The sequence below is a fragment of the Carlito syrichta genome, unplaced genomic scaffold (genome assembly GCF_000164805.1).
Source record: "Carlito syrichta isolate Samal-C Ts95f unplaced genomic scaffold, Tarsius_syrichta-2.0.1 Scaffold129867, whole genome shotgun sequence".
Classification (NCBI taxonomy): domain Eukaryota; kingdom Metazoa; phylum Chordata; class Mammalia; order Primates; family Tarsiidae; genus Carlito; species Carlito syrichta.
In genome coordinates this window covers 143,861-162,704 of record NW_007073963.1, presented here as the reverse complement: position 1 = coordinate 162,704, position 18,844 = coordinate 143,861, and the positions used below count along the sequence as shown (strand labels likewise).

General features: G+C 37.0%; 1 protein-coding gene across 1 annotated transcript in view; it reads left to right on the top strand.

Annotated features, from left to right (window-relative positions):
• Positions 1-18,844, top strand: part of LVRN (laeverin) — an 80,410-nt gene that overhangs the window by 14,885 nt on the left and 46,681 nt on the right. The window contains exons 2-6 of the mRNA XM_008048931.1: positions 3,377-3,519; positions 4,534-4,673; positions 8,001-8,127; positions 14,906-15,060; positions 17,035-17,148. Coding sequence (XP_008047122.1) covers positions 3,377-3,519; positions 4,534-4,673; positions 8,001-8,127; positions 14,906-15,060; positions 17,035-17,148 — 679 coding nt within the window. The remainder of the gene's footprint in view (positions 1-3,376; positions 3,520-4,533; positions 4,674-8,000; positions 8,128-14,905; positions 15,061-17,034; positions 17,149-18,844) is intronic.

Here is an 18,844-nt window from a genome sequence, read left to right as displayed (position 1 = left end):
CTCTTCTTCTGTATCCATTACCTAGCTGAGAAGCCCAAGAGGTCATTTACTTTGAAAATCTTTATAACATGGCTTGGCACTTTTCTTTGATATTTTACATCTATTATGTTTTGTTGCCTGGTGGAAACTTCAGTAATAAACAAATTCTTGAACCAATCCTTGAACTACACCCCAAGTGGTGTAACATCTGGCTCTACTAAACATTTTGATTCCAGAGTATGTTATTGTGTAAAAAAAATTTGAGGGTAAGGACAGTTCTCCTAAGAGTTTTATTTAATTCTTGACCAGCTATGTTATTCAGCATTTGTTAATAAGGACTATGGGCATATGAAGTTCATAAAATAATTTGGAATGAACTAGCTTATTGAGTGGACATAGTAGATATTTTTATATGGTAATAGATTGCTATCCCAATGGTGTTATGTGGTTCTTGACCACAAAGATCTCTTCCAGCACAAGAAAGGGGTGAGATCATGGTTCTCTTTCTAGACAAGAGGGTAGGAAAGTGACTGGGTTATACCAAGCCATGAGGAGACAGAGTATCCCGAATTAACTCCCTCACCAGCTGGCCATTCTAAACACAGACTAAATGGGCACCATAATAGCATGTTTCATTGAGATCTGAAGGGATGAAAGGGTGGTAGATGATTCTATTTTCTGAGTTCAGAATATCTTTAGAGGGTTGCTTCAGTCTAAAGCAGACAGAGAAGAGAAAGAGAGTTCCCCAGATTTGTCATAACCAGATCATTATGTGTTGCTGGTTGGCCTTAACTTTTTGAGAGCCAAAAGGCTGTGTGTTGTAAGGATATTCCCCTTACTTTTTGTTTATATGAAACCAGGGAGGGAAATAGTTGAATAAAATACAAAAGAGTTTCTTTTACTTTGCTTCTTTGGAAATCCGAATCATGAAATTGGAAGGCACTTGTTCAGTGTTTGATTTGCTAAAGTGATGATTCCCTAAGGTGAGGTCTTTTAGTCTTTTTGAACCTGTAGCATAAAAGTTTTTCACTTCCTTTGGGAGTCTAATTTTGTCCTTACTCCCCACCTTGCAGCTTCTTGAGATTCATATGCTTTGTGAAGTCATGGCAGCTATAAACATATTATAAAGTATTACTTTCTATAATTTCTGTTACAAAGACAAAAAGCATTTGTTGACTTTCCAAATATATAGGCATGCATTATATAATTGGATGTGCTTTTCCACTCTGTACTATACTTGTTCATACTGATAATACTACCACTTATAGAAAATGTCTTGCAATTTCAGAGGGCTCAAAGATCTCCTGAAGGTCATACATGAAACCCCAAGGGGACTGTGTCTGGCAACTTTAGATAACTTAGTAGTGGTTGCCTCACAGACTCTTTTCCAACCTGTTGGATATATTTATCCCATGTGGAATCACAGTTTTAGAGCTCTAACTGGCCTTAGAGATCTATTCCCACCCCTGCATTTTATAGAAAGTTTGATTGGTATGTTAAGTAACTTTCTCAAAGTTTCAGGACTATGTTTACACTGCAGATTCCGAGCAGGAATTCAGGCGGCTGAATTTCTTGTCTAGTATTCTTTCCACTATGTTATAAACTGCTTGAATCTTCTCTACTTTGTCCCATCCTCCTAAAGACAGCAACCAGAACTACAAGACAAGCAAATGCCAGGATAACAAACTGCAAAAATAATTTATATTCTTTGGTATATACTAATATCAAACTGCCTTTATTTTATAATATTTCTAAGGCTGGGCAAGTACTTATTCAATTGCTATGAAGTCAGATTTTTGCCAGTATTATAAATGATACAGAAGAAAAAATACATAGCATCTAATTTCTAGTGGTTTAAAATTTATTGGGGAGCGAAACACGATTCCTCATTAGCTTGTGGTCAGCGGTAACACCTGGGGCCTTGTTTAACCTATCTGTAATTAGTGCTTTCCAACCCTCCACTTCATCCTTTAGCTTATTCCTCTTTGATTTCTTCTATAGTTCACCTATATCAAGAATGATTTGTGATATTAGAAGAAATATAGAATTTCAAGGGTGATTTATTGATAAATTTAGTTACCAATAATATACAAACTCATACAGCAATACAGGACAGATAGAGTCATGATTTTCTAGGTGGGGAAACTGAGTCTCTGCAATATTATGTGACTTGTTCAGGATTTGCTCAGTTGATAGTAGATGGAACAGGGTCTTGCAGCCAAAGTGGCTGGTGTCAAAGCCCACAGGCCTCCTTCTAGTCTGTATAAGCAAGAGGATAATAAAGTGGGCAAAAGAAAACAGGCTCGTTGAAAATTGTAGTTTTGTCACAGTGAGGTCATGACAGCTCAAATTAGCTGACTGTTTTTTAATGTGTTCACTGTCCTGTGTGCCCTTCCTAAAACTGTGTGAATTTTTATGTGAGCAGAGGCCTTATCATGGTGAAAGAGGGAATCACAGAGGTGAGAAATGGATGGGACACACTCTCTTGAGATATCTTTGTCGAATTCACCTTTTTTTTTTTAAACCAAGAACTGGGCCTGAAGCAAGGACAAAAATACAAAAGACTTTAAGTTTCAGGACCTTAGTTGAAAAAGGAATTCAGCATCCACAACTGTCATCTAAAGACAACTTTCCAGGTTAACAAGTCTTGGCAAATGGGATAATGAGACTGCGTTTAAGAAAGTTGTTTGCTGGAACCTATGCTCTCATCAGACTCAAGCAGTGATTGCAGAGGGTGATCTTGACATCTAGTTTGTTCAGGGTATTCTTGTCCCTAAGCTTTTCCTCTAAATCACCAGTGCACTGTGGGATAATGTCACTCTTTGTATTTTTCCAAGGAGTTGGAGGAAGAAGAAGTAGAGATTTGATAAATTTACCCATATATAGAATTGAATTTATTTTGTTCAGCTGACATTTACCCATATCGTTTACCCCCAAGGAAGTCCAAAATAAAGCGTTTTGTAAGTTTTCAATAAGAAGAGAGAAAAAAGAAAAGAGGGTAGATGTTCTTCGACTGGCTTGTACTTTGGTGAAGGATGTGAAAGCAGTAGACCATTCTCAAAGAAGTAATCCTAGCTTTAAAAAGAACTGGTTCTCAAAAGACTGGTGTTGCCTATTTGCTATATTTGTTTCTATTTTGTTTGTAAAAGGGTTTATGATGTAATAAAGCAAATATTATTTTGTGGTTGAAAAGTAGAGTTCTCTTGTATTTTAGGTCTTACAGGAATTCTAAGGTGCAGTTAAAGTTGGATTTTGTGTGTGTGTGTGTTACAGAAGGTGGTAGGGAAGATGTGGGGAAGCCACAGGTTTACTTAGAAGCCATCATCTCTCCATAGTTTTAAAAATTTCATTGGTTTAAGATAAAAATAGATGAATTTTTCCCATAAATGTATTTCAGGGCCCTGATAGCATCTCAGCTGGAACCAACATTTGCCAGGTATGTTTTCCCTTGTTTTGATGAGCCAGCCCTGAAGGCAACTTTTAATATTACAATTATTCATCATCCAAGTTATGTGGCCCTTTCCAATATGCCAAAGCTAGGTAAGTAGTGCTTCCAGTCATTATGTATATCTATATTAACTTTGTCATAGCTCTTATATCAATAGCTTTTCTAGGCAGTGTGTTAGTGGTGTATTATAGTTACAGTCCACTATAACTAGGTAGAGCTGTCACCAGGGGGCACATGTCAGCGGCACCCACATCTTGAAGACGGTAAGTCCTAATTCTTTTTGTATTAGAAGCTGGGAACATTTTACTGTTCTTATTCATTGGCAACCAGCCTGCTCATTAGTTTGGGCTTCAACTATTAATCATTAGTGATTACAAGTTAGTGGATTTGGTCTGAATCTGGAGCACAGATGTGTTTTATTTGGCTCACGTGACTTTTTCTTTTGATTAAATTAGTGTCCAACTTTGAAAATTCCAGAGACAATACATAAAAATTTAAATTTAAAAACTTAAAAGATTTTACAACAACTCTTACATGACAGTGATCAGTTACAGTTGAAAAGAGGTTGCCTCCTGCAGACGAGACCTGGGCCCCCCAACCTGCCATGGTCTCCACCATTCCGTATTGAGTGTACACCTGCCCATTTCACATCAAGTGCCTGGCCCTCTTAGGCATTTGAGTTAGTGATTTCAGATTTAAAAACCCCAAACTGCTTGCTTCTACTAAGACCTAGCTGAAACCTGAAAATGCTGGAATAGCACCCTGTTGTCCCACCAGCATCCTGGGCAGCTCTAGATTAAGTGTCATGAAAAATGGGCTGGACCAGGAAACAGTAGAAGTGAGTCAGGGGCTAAATTTGCAGTGCTCATGCATTTTGCCCTCAATCAAGCCCATATTCCTCAAGATGTTGATTCAGGCCCAAGGTGCTGTTCTTAGATCTTCCTGATGTAGTTTTCGATAGTTATGGGACAAGTAGAAAAATCTGAACTGCTAGACTATAGGGAGTAGTTGGAAGGGAGTAACTGGGTGACAGCTGACAAATTAATTCCAAGGTAGATGTTATTGCTTAGGGTTACAGTGATTTGGACTAAAACAAATTTCTTCAGGTCAGTATGAAAAAGAAGATGTGAATGGAAGCAAATGGACAGTTACTACCTTTTCCACCACGCCCCACATGCCGACATACCTAGCTGCATTTGCTATATGTGACTTTGACCACATCAACAAAACAGAAAGAGGCAAGGAGGTGAGTGAGGAAGATTCTTTAGGTCAGGGAGGATGTATAGCTGCAGATTGTTCATCCATGCTTTCTGCATCCAGGGATTAGGCCTGTATACCCCATTGTCACTTCCTGGTTCTTTCTCTCTCTCTCAAGCCCTGTTAAAACTTTTAGTGTGGCTTTGCACAATGGGACAAAACATTACCTCCTGCAGCTCTATGGAGGGGTTTCCATGTAAAGATTGCATGTTAAACACACACCTCAAAACAAGTCTGATACTCCTCTTCCTGTCCTATATTCTGCTTTTGCAGAACACAGGAGAGAATGGGGAGGGCTGCTGCACTGGCCCCTTGATGCTCAGTTTTAGTACCTTTGGTTTACTTAGCCTACAGTGTTAATGTAGTCTTGGAGCTACATTAGAGTCAAAATGTGCAGCAACCAGTATGGTCCAGGCACCAACCAATCAGGACAGACACCAGCCAGAAGTAACTGCTGTGGCTGAAATGGTTCAAGAATCATTTCATGGTTGCATGTATACCAATGTCATCCCACTTTAGAAGCTTGGCTGCCACATTCTTCAGCTCTGGGGTATGCAACACTGCCCCAGAGTTGTATAAAATGGGCATTCTGTCCTGAAATACCTAGTTTTCACCCAGTTATACCTGTGTTATATATTAGCCCTTTAGGAGAATATGAGGTTACTGTGGTGGTGCTTTATACACAGGTTCACTCCCTATCATAGAGTATGGAGGTAAATAGGGTCAGTGCCTTGGGCCCAGTTCTTTCTAGTCACATCAACTGAGCTGAGAAAAATCAGGCCCTATAGCTGGCTGAGACACTCTCCTGGGCCCTAGATCTTCCTGGTTTGCACCATTGGTTTGTGGAAGTAAGACAGCTATGGTTGAGCCAAGTCCATCCTCGGGGGAGAATCAATCAAAGCTACTCCTCCTATAACACTCCTAACGTAATGATGAATTAATAATACTGTGTTAGTTGAGCAATTCTCAAAACTACTTTTTCTACACCGCTTCTAACCTGAGATTTGGAAATACTGTGTTGGATGCAAACAGCAGCTTGCTATCTTCCTGAGCTGTTGGTTTCAGCCTCATTTCTCTCTTGGGATAGTAACTAGAAGATCCTTGACATTCATAGATATAACACTGGCCAAGTCATATGTTCATGACATGTATTGTTAACTCTGCTCAGGCATGATTTGGGAGCAGATGCTTCGAGCCTGGCAAGAAGGACTGGACCCTCTGGTTCTCAGAGTTAATGAGAGACCCATGTTGGTCCCTCAGCATCCATTTTTTTAAGCGGCTTGTTGAAATCAGTGCTGCTGGATGGTCAATGATTCTTGCAGAGGGACAAAATTTGTTTAATTGTGAACGAACACCCTGAAAAGAACGCCAGCTGCCATGGAAGCAAACAGGAAATGGAACGTGCCTATGAAAGTAACATTCTCAGCTAGCAAACAGGGGTTTGGGATAAGCCTATCAGTGGAATGTTGCAATTGGCTATGGCTCAGCTCTACAAAGGGAAAGAGTCCACCATATACTCCATAGAAGAACCAAAGTGCATACTTGGAACAGTGTCCAGCCAATTCAAAAACTACTCATTTAGTAAGAGATAAAGATTTAGTGAAATCGAAAATGTGGTTAATGTGTGGCATGAGAATAAACGTAGAAAACATGTGAGTAGGGATGGAAATAACATAGAATAACATACAAAGAATTTAGAGCACATGGGCATTTGCAAAGATATTCCTCCCTTAGGCATCAAGATCTGCTGTGCTTAGGCAGGGCCACCAGAACACACTGGTGGACCAGGTGTAATTTTGAAGGAACTTTACAGCTGTATCTCCAAAATGGTCCTCGCTGACCTGTATTCCTCTCTATCCTGCCAGGGGCTACCCACCTTTCCATTCAATCTGAAATCCCCATCAGTTCCTTCACTTTTGGCGTTTAGAGTGGTGATTTGTGGGAGGACTTCTGTCAACATAAAAGGAATATTAATTTTTATTGCTATGATTTTCCAAAGGCTATAGCTAAAATACACACATTACCTTGGCTGTGAGGAGAGAGATAATTTTCATTCAGTAGTGTGACCTGTCACTTCAGAACCAGAATGAGGGAGGAGGGGTTTAGCATAAGGGCAGGGCTGAGTCTAGTTTCTCTTTCCCAGCATGCTGAGGCTTCTGCAGCAGAAGGAAGCTGAAAACAGTGAAGGGAGCCAGGCAGGAGCCACTGAACCAGGTGGTTACATTTTGTGAAAAGGGAGCATTCCTGAACCCTCACGTAATTCAGAATTCACATAATTAAAGACAAATTCTTCCACAGAAATAAAAGCAAAGTAAGGTGAATATGTTCTTGCAGTGTGCAAATCTACAAGTGTGAAATATTGTTGTCCTGCTGTTTGTCTTCTCAGCATTTTCTCCAGTGTTTCACAGGTAGCTCTTTCTTAAATGAACTCACTCACATCAGGGCAAATGTTTCAGTTCTTTCACCAGTAACTTTTGTTCCAAGGTTTGGGAGTTTTATGCATGTACTTTAGCATTAATGCTGGCAATTTTATTAAAAAATGCTTAGATCATATTGTTGTAGAGTATAAAATGTTTTCATATTACAATAATAATAAAACAGCAGCATATTAGTTACCAAAATCCCACAAATAAATTCCTAGTGACCAAACAACAGTAAGGTTACAAAAAAGTGCCAAGACAGTGCAGGGATTTCCTTTTTCTTCCTAAAGTAGAAGTGTTATTTGGCAATAGAATAACTAGAAAATATAATTCACTTGCTTTAACAGCTTTAAAATAATAAGATATTTGATGAAATTTTTAAAATTTGGGGAATTAATGCGCTTCAAATTTTGAAAATAAGATGGATTATTAATGCTTTAACTACCAAACCATTTTAAATTTGCATAATTTAAATTTGCTTAATATGTGCTGTAATATATTGCCTCCAGTAACAGTACAGTTCTCTTTTGGATCTTAGAAATATGTCTGGGAAAAGGAAGAAAGAGTTTGAGATGCATAAAATGTACATAGACTCTACATTTACAGTGGGGGCAGATGGTTGTGTGACCTATTTCAAGAATTGTTTTATGATTCCCAAGTTATTCATAATTATCGTGAAAGACTGGAGTACTACACTTTCCAAGGGAATTGCTGTTCATAACTTAGAGAACAGGGTTTTTCTCAGCACACGTATGTGTTTAAACACTTTATCGTATAGCTTCTTCTGAAAAGGTAAGACTTTAGCTCTAGAGTGGCAGGGAATTGGAGCAAGTGGGCTACTACTTCCTAAAATCACGTTGGCTTTTCCTAATTACTGCTTAACTGTTTTGATTTAGATACACATCTGGGCCCGGAAAGATGCCATAGCAAAAGGACATGCAGACTTTGCTTTGAACATCACAGGTCCCATCTTCTCTTTTCTAGAAGATTTATTTAATATCAGTTACCCTCTTCCAAAAACAGGTGAGGCACCTCTCCTTCCCATGCAACTGGTTTCCTGTTATGTGGGTCCTAGGTTCAGGTCACAGGGTACACAGATGAGCTCTTAAGGACTCAGTGTCACCATTTAGCTGCTCTTTTGGAGTTAGCCTTCTGGCCTCCCATCATGTCTTCTGCCTCCTGAAACATGCAGCGAGAGGCCTGTCTGCTCTTTCTCTAGGTGGTGTCGAGGGCTCAGCAAGTGTTGAACAGCTCTCCGTTTTGGGGTGACTCCTGATTACTCAGTGGCAGCCTCACCTCCTCCAGATCCTGGTTTCTTTCTTGTATTCTGATCTTTTCTCTCATAATGCAAGTGTGCAATGCTGTGTTCTGGATATTTTTAGCTAGTAGGTTTGCGTGAGTTACTCCAGCTGCCTTTGGTAAGTTTTTTTTAAAAAAAATATATTTAACTGTGAGTCATTGAATTAGAACTTAGTAGTCCCATCTGTGAACTTCTAATGTATAAAATCAGAATCATGTGTGAAATATGTAAATATTTAACCTCTCACAGATCTGTATGGTATGTCTTTAAAATTGCATGAGCCACTCAACTCAGAAAGTTGTTCAGTGTTTTTTTTTCTCTCTAAATTGAGAGAATCACAGAATTGTATTTTGTTCCTCTGACATGTTAGTTGACGTCTTGGAAAAAGTATGTTCGGCTGATACTGACCAATGGTGGAAGAAGGTGGGGGTGAATATTTGGGAACTGGAGCCTCCTGAACACCAGAGAGTCCGAGGCTGTAGGGCTTGAGGAATCTGGCTAAGGAGGAATGGGGAATGAAGGGATAGGAGCCAGCCTTGGCCTGTTCAGCAATCCTGGTGGTGACACCTGTCATTTAGGGGTTGGAGGCAGCAGGAGCTTGGGCTTCTGGGGCTGGAGGCTCCCAAGATAATCCTTATCTGGGCAAGAAAAGCTGCATTTATATTTATTTATGTGAGGAGAAGTCCAGAGTTATCCCTGATACCTTGTTCCTTCAAAGCACACCCTGCACCCAGTCAGTCACCTTAGCATCTCATCCCCTCACTTCTTCCTGTCAGCTCAGTTCTCCCTGGTTTACATCACCAACATCACTATTACAACTGCCCTCACATGAGTTTACCTCCTTCCCTCTCACCCCCTCCAACCCACCGTCCATATGAAGCCAGAAGGATCTTTCCAGAGCAAAATCTGATCATGTTAGTCTTCCCTAAAAACTTCTCCATTGCTTCCCATTGCCCTGAGAGCAAAATCCAACCCCTCCACCCATGTCTTTTTAATGATGCATCTCTTACCAACCTCTTGGGGCTTTTGGCAGGCCCTCAGAGTAGGAGGGATGCTCTAACACCATCTCTGTCCCCTCCTACACTTCCTTCCCTCTCCTCCAGGCTCTGACACATGCAGTTTGCACATCCTGGAATGACTTCTGTCCAACTGGTTACTTCAATTCTTATATTTCACAACTCAGTGCCCTCTTTTCCAGGAAACTTTCTTTGACTTCTTTTTTCATGTTTCCACAGCATCCTGCTCAATCTTCCATCTGAGCCCTGACCTGATGTATCCTAATTGTCCCCTCATTAGATCTTGGGGTCAGGATCTGGGTGGTCTCTATCAGTAAACGTTTTTTGGGATGTGGGAGAAATAAATACATACAATTAGTTCAGTAATTCTACTTAAATTCTTATTACAGTATTAACTCCCAGATGTCAGGGATATATTTGACACACTTTCTTTATATCCTTCATAGCATCTCATCCAGTATTACGCTGTGAGCTCCCATAGGTGGCTCAGTCAAAATTTAGTATTGATTGATAGGTAATTAAAATAAGGAGTTCCTCTGTTTGTAGATCTTTAGGAGACTGACATTTCTTAATTATTTTAACTACTAGTTGAGTCACTAATAAAACAAAACATAATACAACAAACACCTCCACACCCCAAATTGTCAACTCTTTATTGTAAATCAAGTTTGGAACCACAACTCAGGTAGGGTAAAGTGAGTGAGGCATGTTTCTGTGAGTGTAGGACTGGATCCTGAACAAGCGTATTTCTCACCAGTCATTCCCACCTATGCCATCCTCTCACCCTCAGTGAGTCAGATGAAAAACCATTTGGTTTAGTTCTCCCATGTTGTTCTTTTAGCTTATCTTCTTGTAGCATTTTCAATGAATTCTAAGCCTTAGAATCTAAGGTCATATAAACTATATCTGTATACCTATTATACAGAACAGTATTGTGTGTATGTGTGTTACTTTAATTCATTCTCAAGTCAAAATTGTACTAAAATATTAAAGTATTGTAGGGACTGGTAGAGTTAGGAGTTCAGGTTATTACAAGTTTGAAAGAAATACTGGGATGATACTTTTAGGAATAAATGTGAGCCAGGCTCGGTGGCTCAGCCTGTAATCCCAGTAATTTGGAAGGCTGAGGTGAGTGGATTGCCTGAGCCCACGGTTTGAGACTCACCTGGGCAACTTGGTGAGACCTCATCTCTACAATAAATCAAAAATTAGCCAGGCGTGGGAGCGCGCGCCTGTAGTTCCAGTTACTTGGAAGGCTGAGGCGGAAGGATCACCGGAGCCCAGCAGGTTGAGGCTGCGGTGGCTGGGAGCATGCCACTGCACTCCAGTCTGGGCGACAGAGTGAGACTCCAACTCAAAAAAAAAAAAAAAGAATAAATAGGGCATTTAAGATTTGCAAATTTTTTAGATGGCCGCTTTCCTTTTATGCTTTGGTTATGCTCTTAACTTGTAATAATCCTGGACTATCTATCTATCTATGTATTACATATTCCAGCATAGTATGTTTTTTTGAAGCAGTTAAATTCAAGTACAAGACAAATCCTAAAGCTGAGAAATAGTGACCATAATGAATGAAAATGTACTGAGTAAATATGAGGTGCCTATTTTCTAGATGCTGTGTGAATGTAGAAAAAGTAGGTTGCCAAGACTGTTCAGAGTTCATGTAGCTGAGTTGAGGAGATTGGATGTATGTGTCAAAAATGTAAGCAACAAATTCCATGAGCAAGAGAAAAAATACTAAGGAAAAGTCTTAAAAGAGAGAGGATGAAGTAGTGGCAATTACAGTGGCAAAAATATATACAGAACATCTACAAATAAATAAGAAAAATACAACCCAATAGAAAAAAAGTAAAAAATATATGAATAGAAGTTTTACAAAAAAAGGAACACATGTGGTTGATAAACTTATGAAGAGATACTTAATTGTGTCAGCAATCTGAGAAATGAATATCCAAGGTCCTAGTCAGGCACTGTTGTCTCACTGAGTCGTCAGAAAGTAAGCATTCAAACAAATGCTAAGTGTTGAAGAGAATGTGATATTGTTGATAGGGCTATCAGTTGTTACAGCCACTTTGATGCATATTTGCTATCTCGTAATGGTGACCGTTTGAATACATTAAAATCTGTGATACCATTCCTATGTATATCCTCAGGAGAAATTTGAGCACATATGTACTAGAGGATATATACAAGAATGCTGAGAGCTACACTTTTTATGATAGCCCCAAACTGAAAATAACCAAAAGGATCATTGACAGGAGAATGGATAAATAAATTGTGTTATATTCACACAATGTAAAACAATATATTAATGAAAGTGAAACATTTTTTCTAAAGTTTACATAAAAACCAAATAATATATTTATATGTATGTGTTCCCAGGTGGTGTTTAGGCTGCTGATTTGGGAACAATACTATGGTTTGATTGATATCATTCTAAATTAGATGGTGATAAACTCTCAAATTTGGTCCTCCACCTATTTTTGTGTGACCCATGAGCTAAGGATGTTTATTCCATTTTTAAATAATCGAAAAAAATCAAAAGAATAAGACTTTGTGACACCTGAACATTATGTGAAATTTAAATTTCAGCATCCATAATTAAAGTTTTATTGGAACACAGCAGGCTGATTTGCTTACACATGTCTGTGACTGCCTTTGAGCTGCGGTGCTAGAGTTGAGTATGCAACAGAAAATATATAGGCTGCAAAGTCGCAAATATTTACTATCTGGTCTTTTACAGAAAAAAGTTTGCCAGTCCCTATTCTGAAGGGTTAAGTGGTAAATTTATGGGTGTTTGTATTATCATTTTAAAATAGACTTGTGAACTGATGATGATATTTTATCAAGAAACAAGGATTTTGCTTAATTTAATTCCATGTATCTGAGGTTAAAAAAAAAAAAAGTATTATAAACAGTCACAAGGGTTGGTAAGAAATCACTTCTTACAGCTGGTAAGATTGGGCCACAAGTATTTCTGGGTCTGCAAACTGCTTGCGCAGAAGAGTCAGAGATTGTAAAGAACTGAAGGGATTCGCTTGAGTGAAGCTGAGCAGTCTTTTGTGAGAAAAGAGTTTGGGCTGGTGGGTGAGGTGGGTGTAGGTGGGGAAAAAGGAAGGTTAGAAGGATGGGCAACCTTGATTAAGGCAACTAATTATGTCTAAAGGTGATAGAGTGCTAACTGGTGGAGGCTATGTAATGACGGGGATATACTTTACCACACACTGTCAGCTTCAGCAATGTGCAAAGTCAACTTAAATATTTAACACAGTATAGCATAGTGCATTCATTAGGCAAAGGTAACATGGATTATAAGGATGATATTTTTTCCATTAGAAAAAGAAAATAAAAACTTTATTGTTCTTCTAGTTATAAAAGTAATAAATGATCACATTGTAGAAAAGTTGGAAAACAGAGAAAACCACAAGAAAAGAAAAATCACTTTTGATTTTATATTTTCCCAAAGTCTGTCAGTTTCAATATCTGTCTTCCTCTGTATTTACTTTTTTATTTTTAACAAAAATGGCAGCATAGATTTGACATTGTCATTTGAATGACTTTTTTTTCCCTTAAAGTTAATAGTACACAGCAATATGATCCAATAACTAAATATCCTTTTGTATTGGCATTTTTATGACACAGAATGCCTGCATATCAGTTTGAAAAAATAATTTATATAATCCTCTGTTGTTGAACATGTAGATTGATTCTACTGTTTCTGGACTACTTTTAAAAACATTAAAGACAAATATCTATACTCTTTATCTTAGTATAAATTCTAAAAGTAGAATGTTTTGTCAAAGTGCATGAACATTTTTAAAGATTATAAAGCATTTTGCCAGATTGCTCTAAAATTATTTTACCAGAAGACACTCTCACTGGCTATGTGCCAGTTTTCCTATACCTATATCATTACTAATTATTAACTTTCTTAGGTATTTTCAAGATTTAATTATATCATTTAAATTTTTGGTTTTTGATAATTTAATGAAGTTGAACATTTTAAATAAGATTTTTGGCTGTTTGAATGATTTCTTTGGTGAATTGTTCATTTTTTTCAGAGTTTTTTAAATATTAAAATTGCCTAATTGTTGTGGCATATATGTCAAGTACTTTCCCTGGCTTGTAGTTTGCCTTTTATATTTGCTTATAGTGTAATTTGGTGAACTAAAGTATTTAAATAGACTTTATTAAAAAACAAGAAAAAGAACAAACAAAAAAACTATTTTAGAGCAGTTTTAGATTTACAGGAAATTTTTTGTGTAGAAAGTGCAAAGTTCCCCTATAGTCCCTTTTCTTCTTTCTCCTCCCTTTCTCCTATCGTTAATATCTTGCATTAGTGTGGGACATTTGTTACATACATTTGTTACAATATTGATAATTGATTATTAACTAATGTCTATAGTTTATCTTAGGGTTCACCCTTTGTGTTGTATGGTTCTATGAATTTTAATAAACGTTTAATGACATGTATTCACTATTACAATATAATATGGGCTAGTTTCATTACCATAACAATTTCCTGTGCTCCACCTGTTTATCTTTCCCACATCCTCTGAATCCCTGATAACCACCAATTTTTAAAATTATCTTTATCTTTTGCTTGTTCCAGAATGTTATATGGTTGAAGTCACACAGTAAGTAGCTTTTTCAGACTGGCTTCTTGCACATAGCAATGTGCGTTTAAGGTTCATCCATGTCTTTTTGTCACTGAATAATACTCTATTGTATGGATGTACCAAAGTTTGTTTTTCCACTTGCTTATTGAAGGGCATTTTGGTTGCTTCCAATTTTTAGCAACTATGAATAAAGCCACTATAAACATTTATGTGCAGGTTTTTGTGTGGACATAAACTTTAGCTCATTTAGGTGAATACCAAGGAGTACAAAGGTTAGATTATTGGTAAGCCTATGTTTAGCTTTGTAAGAAACTGACATGCTATCTATCTTCCAAAGTAATTCTTCCATTTTGCCTTTCTACCAGCAGTGAGTGAGAATTCCTCTTGCTCCACATCCCCACCAATATTTGATGTTGCCAGTGTTTTGGATTTTAGCTATTCTGCTAATAATAGGTGTGTAGTGATATCTTATTGTTTTAATTTACAATTCTCTAAAGATGAATAGTGTTGAACAGCATCTTTTTATGTTTATTTGCCATATATGTATCTTCTTTAGTGAGATGCCTGCTCAGATCTTTTGCCCATTTTGTAGTCAGTTTGTTTTCTTGTTGTTGAGTTTTAAGTGTTCTGTCTATTTTTGAATACCAGTCCTTTAAAAGAGCATTTGATTTTAATATAATTAAAACAACCTATTTTCTGGCTTCTATCTTTGGTACTAGCTTTAAAATTCCTTCTCTCCCCCTCAGTTTATACTTACTTGTAATTTTTTGTAATTTGATGATTTCATTTTGAGATACTTATATCTAGAAATTCCAAAATTTTTGGAAGAGATGATTTTATATTTTCCTCCATTTAAATCCACTTAGATATAATTGCCTTGCCTGATTTTGACAAGCATGCAATGGAAAACTGGGGACTTTTGATATTTGATGAATCATTATTGTTGCTGGAACCAAATGACCAACTGACAGAAAAAAATGCTGAGATCTCCTACACTGTCTCCCATGAGATTGGACACCAGGCATGTGGTAAAACATTCTTTATTTCACATAAGTTATTCTCCATATGCTCTACCAAAAATAGTAAAAACTCTGCCATATACCAAATTTAAAAACAAAAACACTACTCAAAATATTTGACCATGAATAAAAACAAGAAGGTTCTGTGAAATCAAATTCGGGGTAGATTTGAGCTATTGGTGATAGATCATAGTGATGAGACCTTACAGTCCAGTTGAGGGTCGGGTATCTAAAGATCAACTTTGCTCCACAAAGTCCTCTTTAGAAAAAGTAAGTGGTGGAGAACTAGGATTTTTTTTTTTGTTTTCATCCCTCCTTAAAAGAAGGGATATTCAAAAGGATCACTGAAGGATACCTGCATTTCATCAGCAGATTGTTACAAACTTCTATTTTGTGTTATTGATGGAGAAAGGTTAAATTGACGCAAGTGATACAAGGAGGACCTCCCAAAACCTGGAATTTATTAATAAAAAATTATTTATTCTTACATGTTTAAACATCAGACACTTCAAAGTACTCTCCGTTTGATGCAATACACCTGTCAAATTGCTCTTTCCACTGATCAGAACAGTCTTTGAAATTGTCAATTTTCATGTTTTTTAGTGCTTCTGCCATGTTTTTTGTTTCACCTCTTACACGTTGGCAAAATGAGGACTTTTTTTCATGGGGAAACAAAAAAAGTCACCTGGAGTGAGATTGGATGAATAGGGAGGGAAGGGCAGGGAGATCATGCCATTTGGGGTCAAAAACTGCTGAACACTCAGCACGGTGTGGGCACTTGTGATCATAAATCATCGATCATGAAATGGGCAAAGATGTTGAATGAATCTCAAAAAAAAAAAAAAAATTCACTGAAGTCCAATGCAGCTTCTTACAACACTAGCTGGTACACAGATGCCAATGGGTTCCTAGAACACTTACCTCAAGGGAGAAGCCTGTGTTACGAGGGGCCTGTCCTCCAAAAAGATAATTCTTTTTAGGTCCCCCCACAAAAAAGTGTGTATCAGTAAGATGAGAAATAATTAATCCTCAGACTGCATCCCAAAGACAGTGTAAACAACAATTCATTTTAGCAGATCTGTATGCCCTCACTTTGGTATTTTAGAGGTTTAGCTATTTGATTTGATGTAGATTTTCACATATGCATTTTAGTCTCTATCAATACACGTTTGACAAGAAAGAACTCATCTTAACCATGAAAGTGCTATCTGCTTAGTTATGTGGCTCTGTAAGAAATGTTGGAAAAGATAAATTTACTACATTTTAATAACACCCTGGTGCACAAGGTGTTATTTTCAACACAAACTTTCGTAAGTTTTGATCAATCACCCCAAGTGTCACTTTTTTATTATAGTGTAAGTGAGACATCGTTTTGGAATATAGACTGCTAACTATTAATACATCACAGCTGTTATAAGAGTTTGGTTAAATATCAGGGCATGGGTTTGTTAGTTTTGGAAATTATTGTGTTTTTCTTTCCTAATTCTGTTCATCATCCATTTGGTGCTTTTTTTTTCTGTTCAGTTCAAGTAGAAAATAATTACAGCTGGATCATGTTGCAGAACATATGATTGACTGAGTGATTTGTACCTAGCACAGACCAAATCATGTTCCTAAAACATAAACAACTGCTTAAAGTAAAATCATGTTGTAGCCTATTTAGAGTATAAGGGTCTAGAATCAGTAGGTGGAAAGTCAGTATTCAGGACTTCTGCTTTATGGAACTAAACACAACTTTGGGGCCAATTGGACAGTTTAAGAATTGTTACTCTAGCCAAGCTTGTGTTTAAACAGAGAAATGCATGACTGATATCTTCTTATGTTAAAACAACATGTGCTTTTTGGAGTCTTATTTTCAAGTATTATTGGCAAATGTTAAGTATATTTTTTGTCCTCATAGTTGTTTAACATGCAACTACAATGAACATAATGTAAATTAAATTTAAGAAAGCTCTTTTTTCTCTCATCTCCAAAAGTGGTTTGGAAACTTGGTTACCATGAATTGGTGGAACAATCTCTGGCTCAAGGAGGGTTTTGCATCTTATTTTGAGTTTGAAGTAATTAACTACTTTAATCCTAAACTCCCAAGTGTAAGTATGTTTGTTAAATTTAATAGTTTTTCTCCTAATTATAAAACAATGCATATTCATTGTTGAAAATGTAGAAAATACAGAAAAATACACGGAATATTAAATTACCTATAATACCAGAGATAATCTGTGTTGTCTTTTGGACATTTGTTTTATTCCATGCTTTTTACTATGATAAATGTTTTTGAAAATTGGAAATACATAAGAATTTGTAATGCTTTTTCTACTTCATATCATATCATACGCATTTCTACAAATTATTAGATCTTTTTGGTAAAGAAGATTTTAAATGGGTGCCTAATATTTTATCATATCACCTTAACAGGATGTTTGTATGTAATATTTCCATATTTCTAGATTTCAGGTTATTTTCACTTTTATTCCTATTTAGGTTATATTTACTTATTCCTACTATATTTTAAAGCAGTTGTAATCAGTAGTCTATTACTTTAATGACATGGTATTTTTAGTGATTCAAATTTCTTATTTTGCTAACTTGAGCAAATAGTAATGAAAAATAAATTTATGGATATGCAAATATGATTATTTTAACTGTACTCTACATTTCTGGTATTTAATTTATTTGTAGTAATTATGTAGTACTTTCAGAATGGCATGATAAAGCCATATTGGTTTGACTTGATTTAGATATTTACATGTTGAGACCATGTTATTTTTTGATATAGATCTCACTTCTTTAGAAACCAGAGGTCCCTTCTTGGTTTGCATCTTTTCTCCCCAATTCTGCCTCCAGTAACCAATCTGATCCTCAGAATTGCTCCTTCCTGCTGCTCTTTGTTGGCCTCCACCTCATCTCATCTCCCAGTTGTTCCAAGTCTAGATTCTTGGCCTCTTTTCTCTTCCATAACATTCATTTAAAGTGTTTATGAGCATTTGTTTTCTTTGTTTGTTTGGGGTTTTTTTAATCTTAGAAACGATTCTTTTATTTATTTTTTATTACTTTTTTTAATCAATATTTTTTATAATGATACTGTGGGGTACAGTTAAGGGTTAGGTATACAAATATACTTCATTCAGGCACACTTGTTGATAAGAGGTGTCTCCCCATCTCCAGACAGATATTTACTACCATTAATCCCATCTCCCTTCCCCTCCCCCCCATAGTTTCCCACCACTGTCAGTCATTTTCTTATAGTATTATGTTGGATGTTCAAGGTCCACTATATGAGTGAGAACATGTGATACTCAGATCTTTGTTTCTGTGAGAGGTCACTTAGTATTATAGACTCTAGTTCCATCCAGGTTACTGCGAAATTCATGATTTTGTTCTTTTTTATGGCTGCATAGTATTTAATCGTGTATATGTATCACATTTTTAAAAATCCAGTCCTCTTTTGATGGGCAGCATGGTTGCTTCCAGGTTCTTGCTATTGTGAACAATGCTGTGATAAACATATGTGTGCAGGTATCTTTTCTATAGAGTGATTTGAGTTCTTCAGGGTATATTCCCAGTCGGGGAATTGCAGGGTCATATGGGAGGTCAATATTTAGAGCTTTTAGGAATTGCCACACTGTTTTCCACAGAGGTTGCACTAGTTTGCACTCCCACCAAAAGTGTAGAAGTGTTCCCTTTTTGCCACACCATCTCCAGCAACTGTAATTTTTTGAGTTATTGATAATTGCCATTCTGACTGGAGTTAGGTGGTATCTCAGTGTGGTTTTGATTTGCATCTCC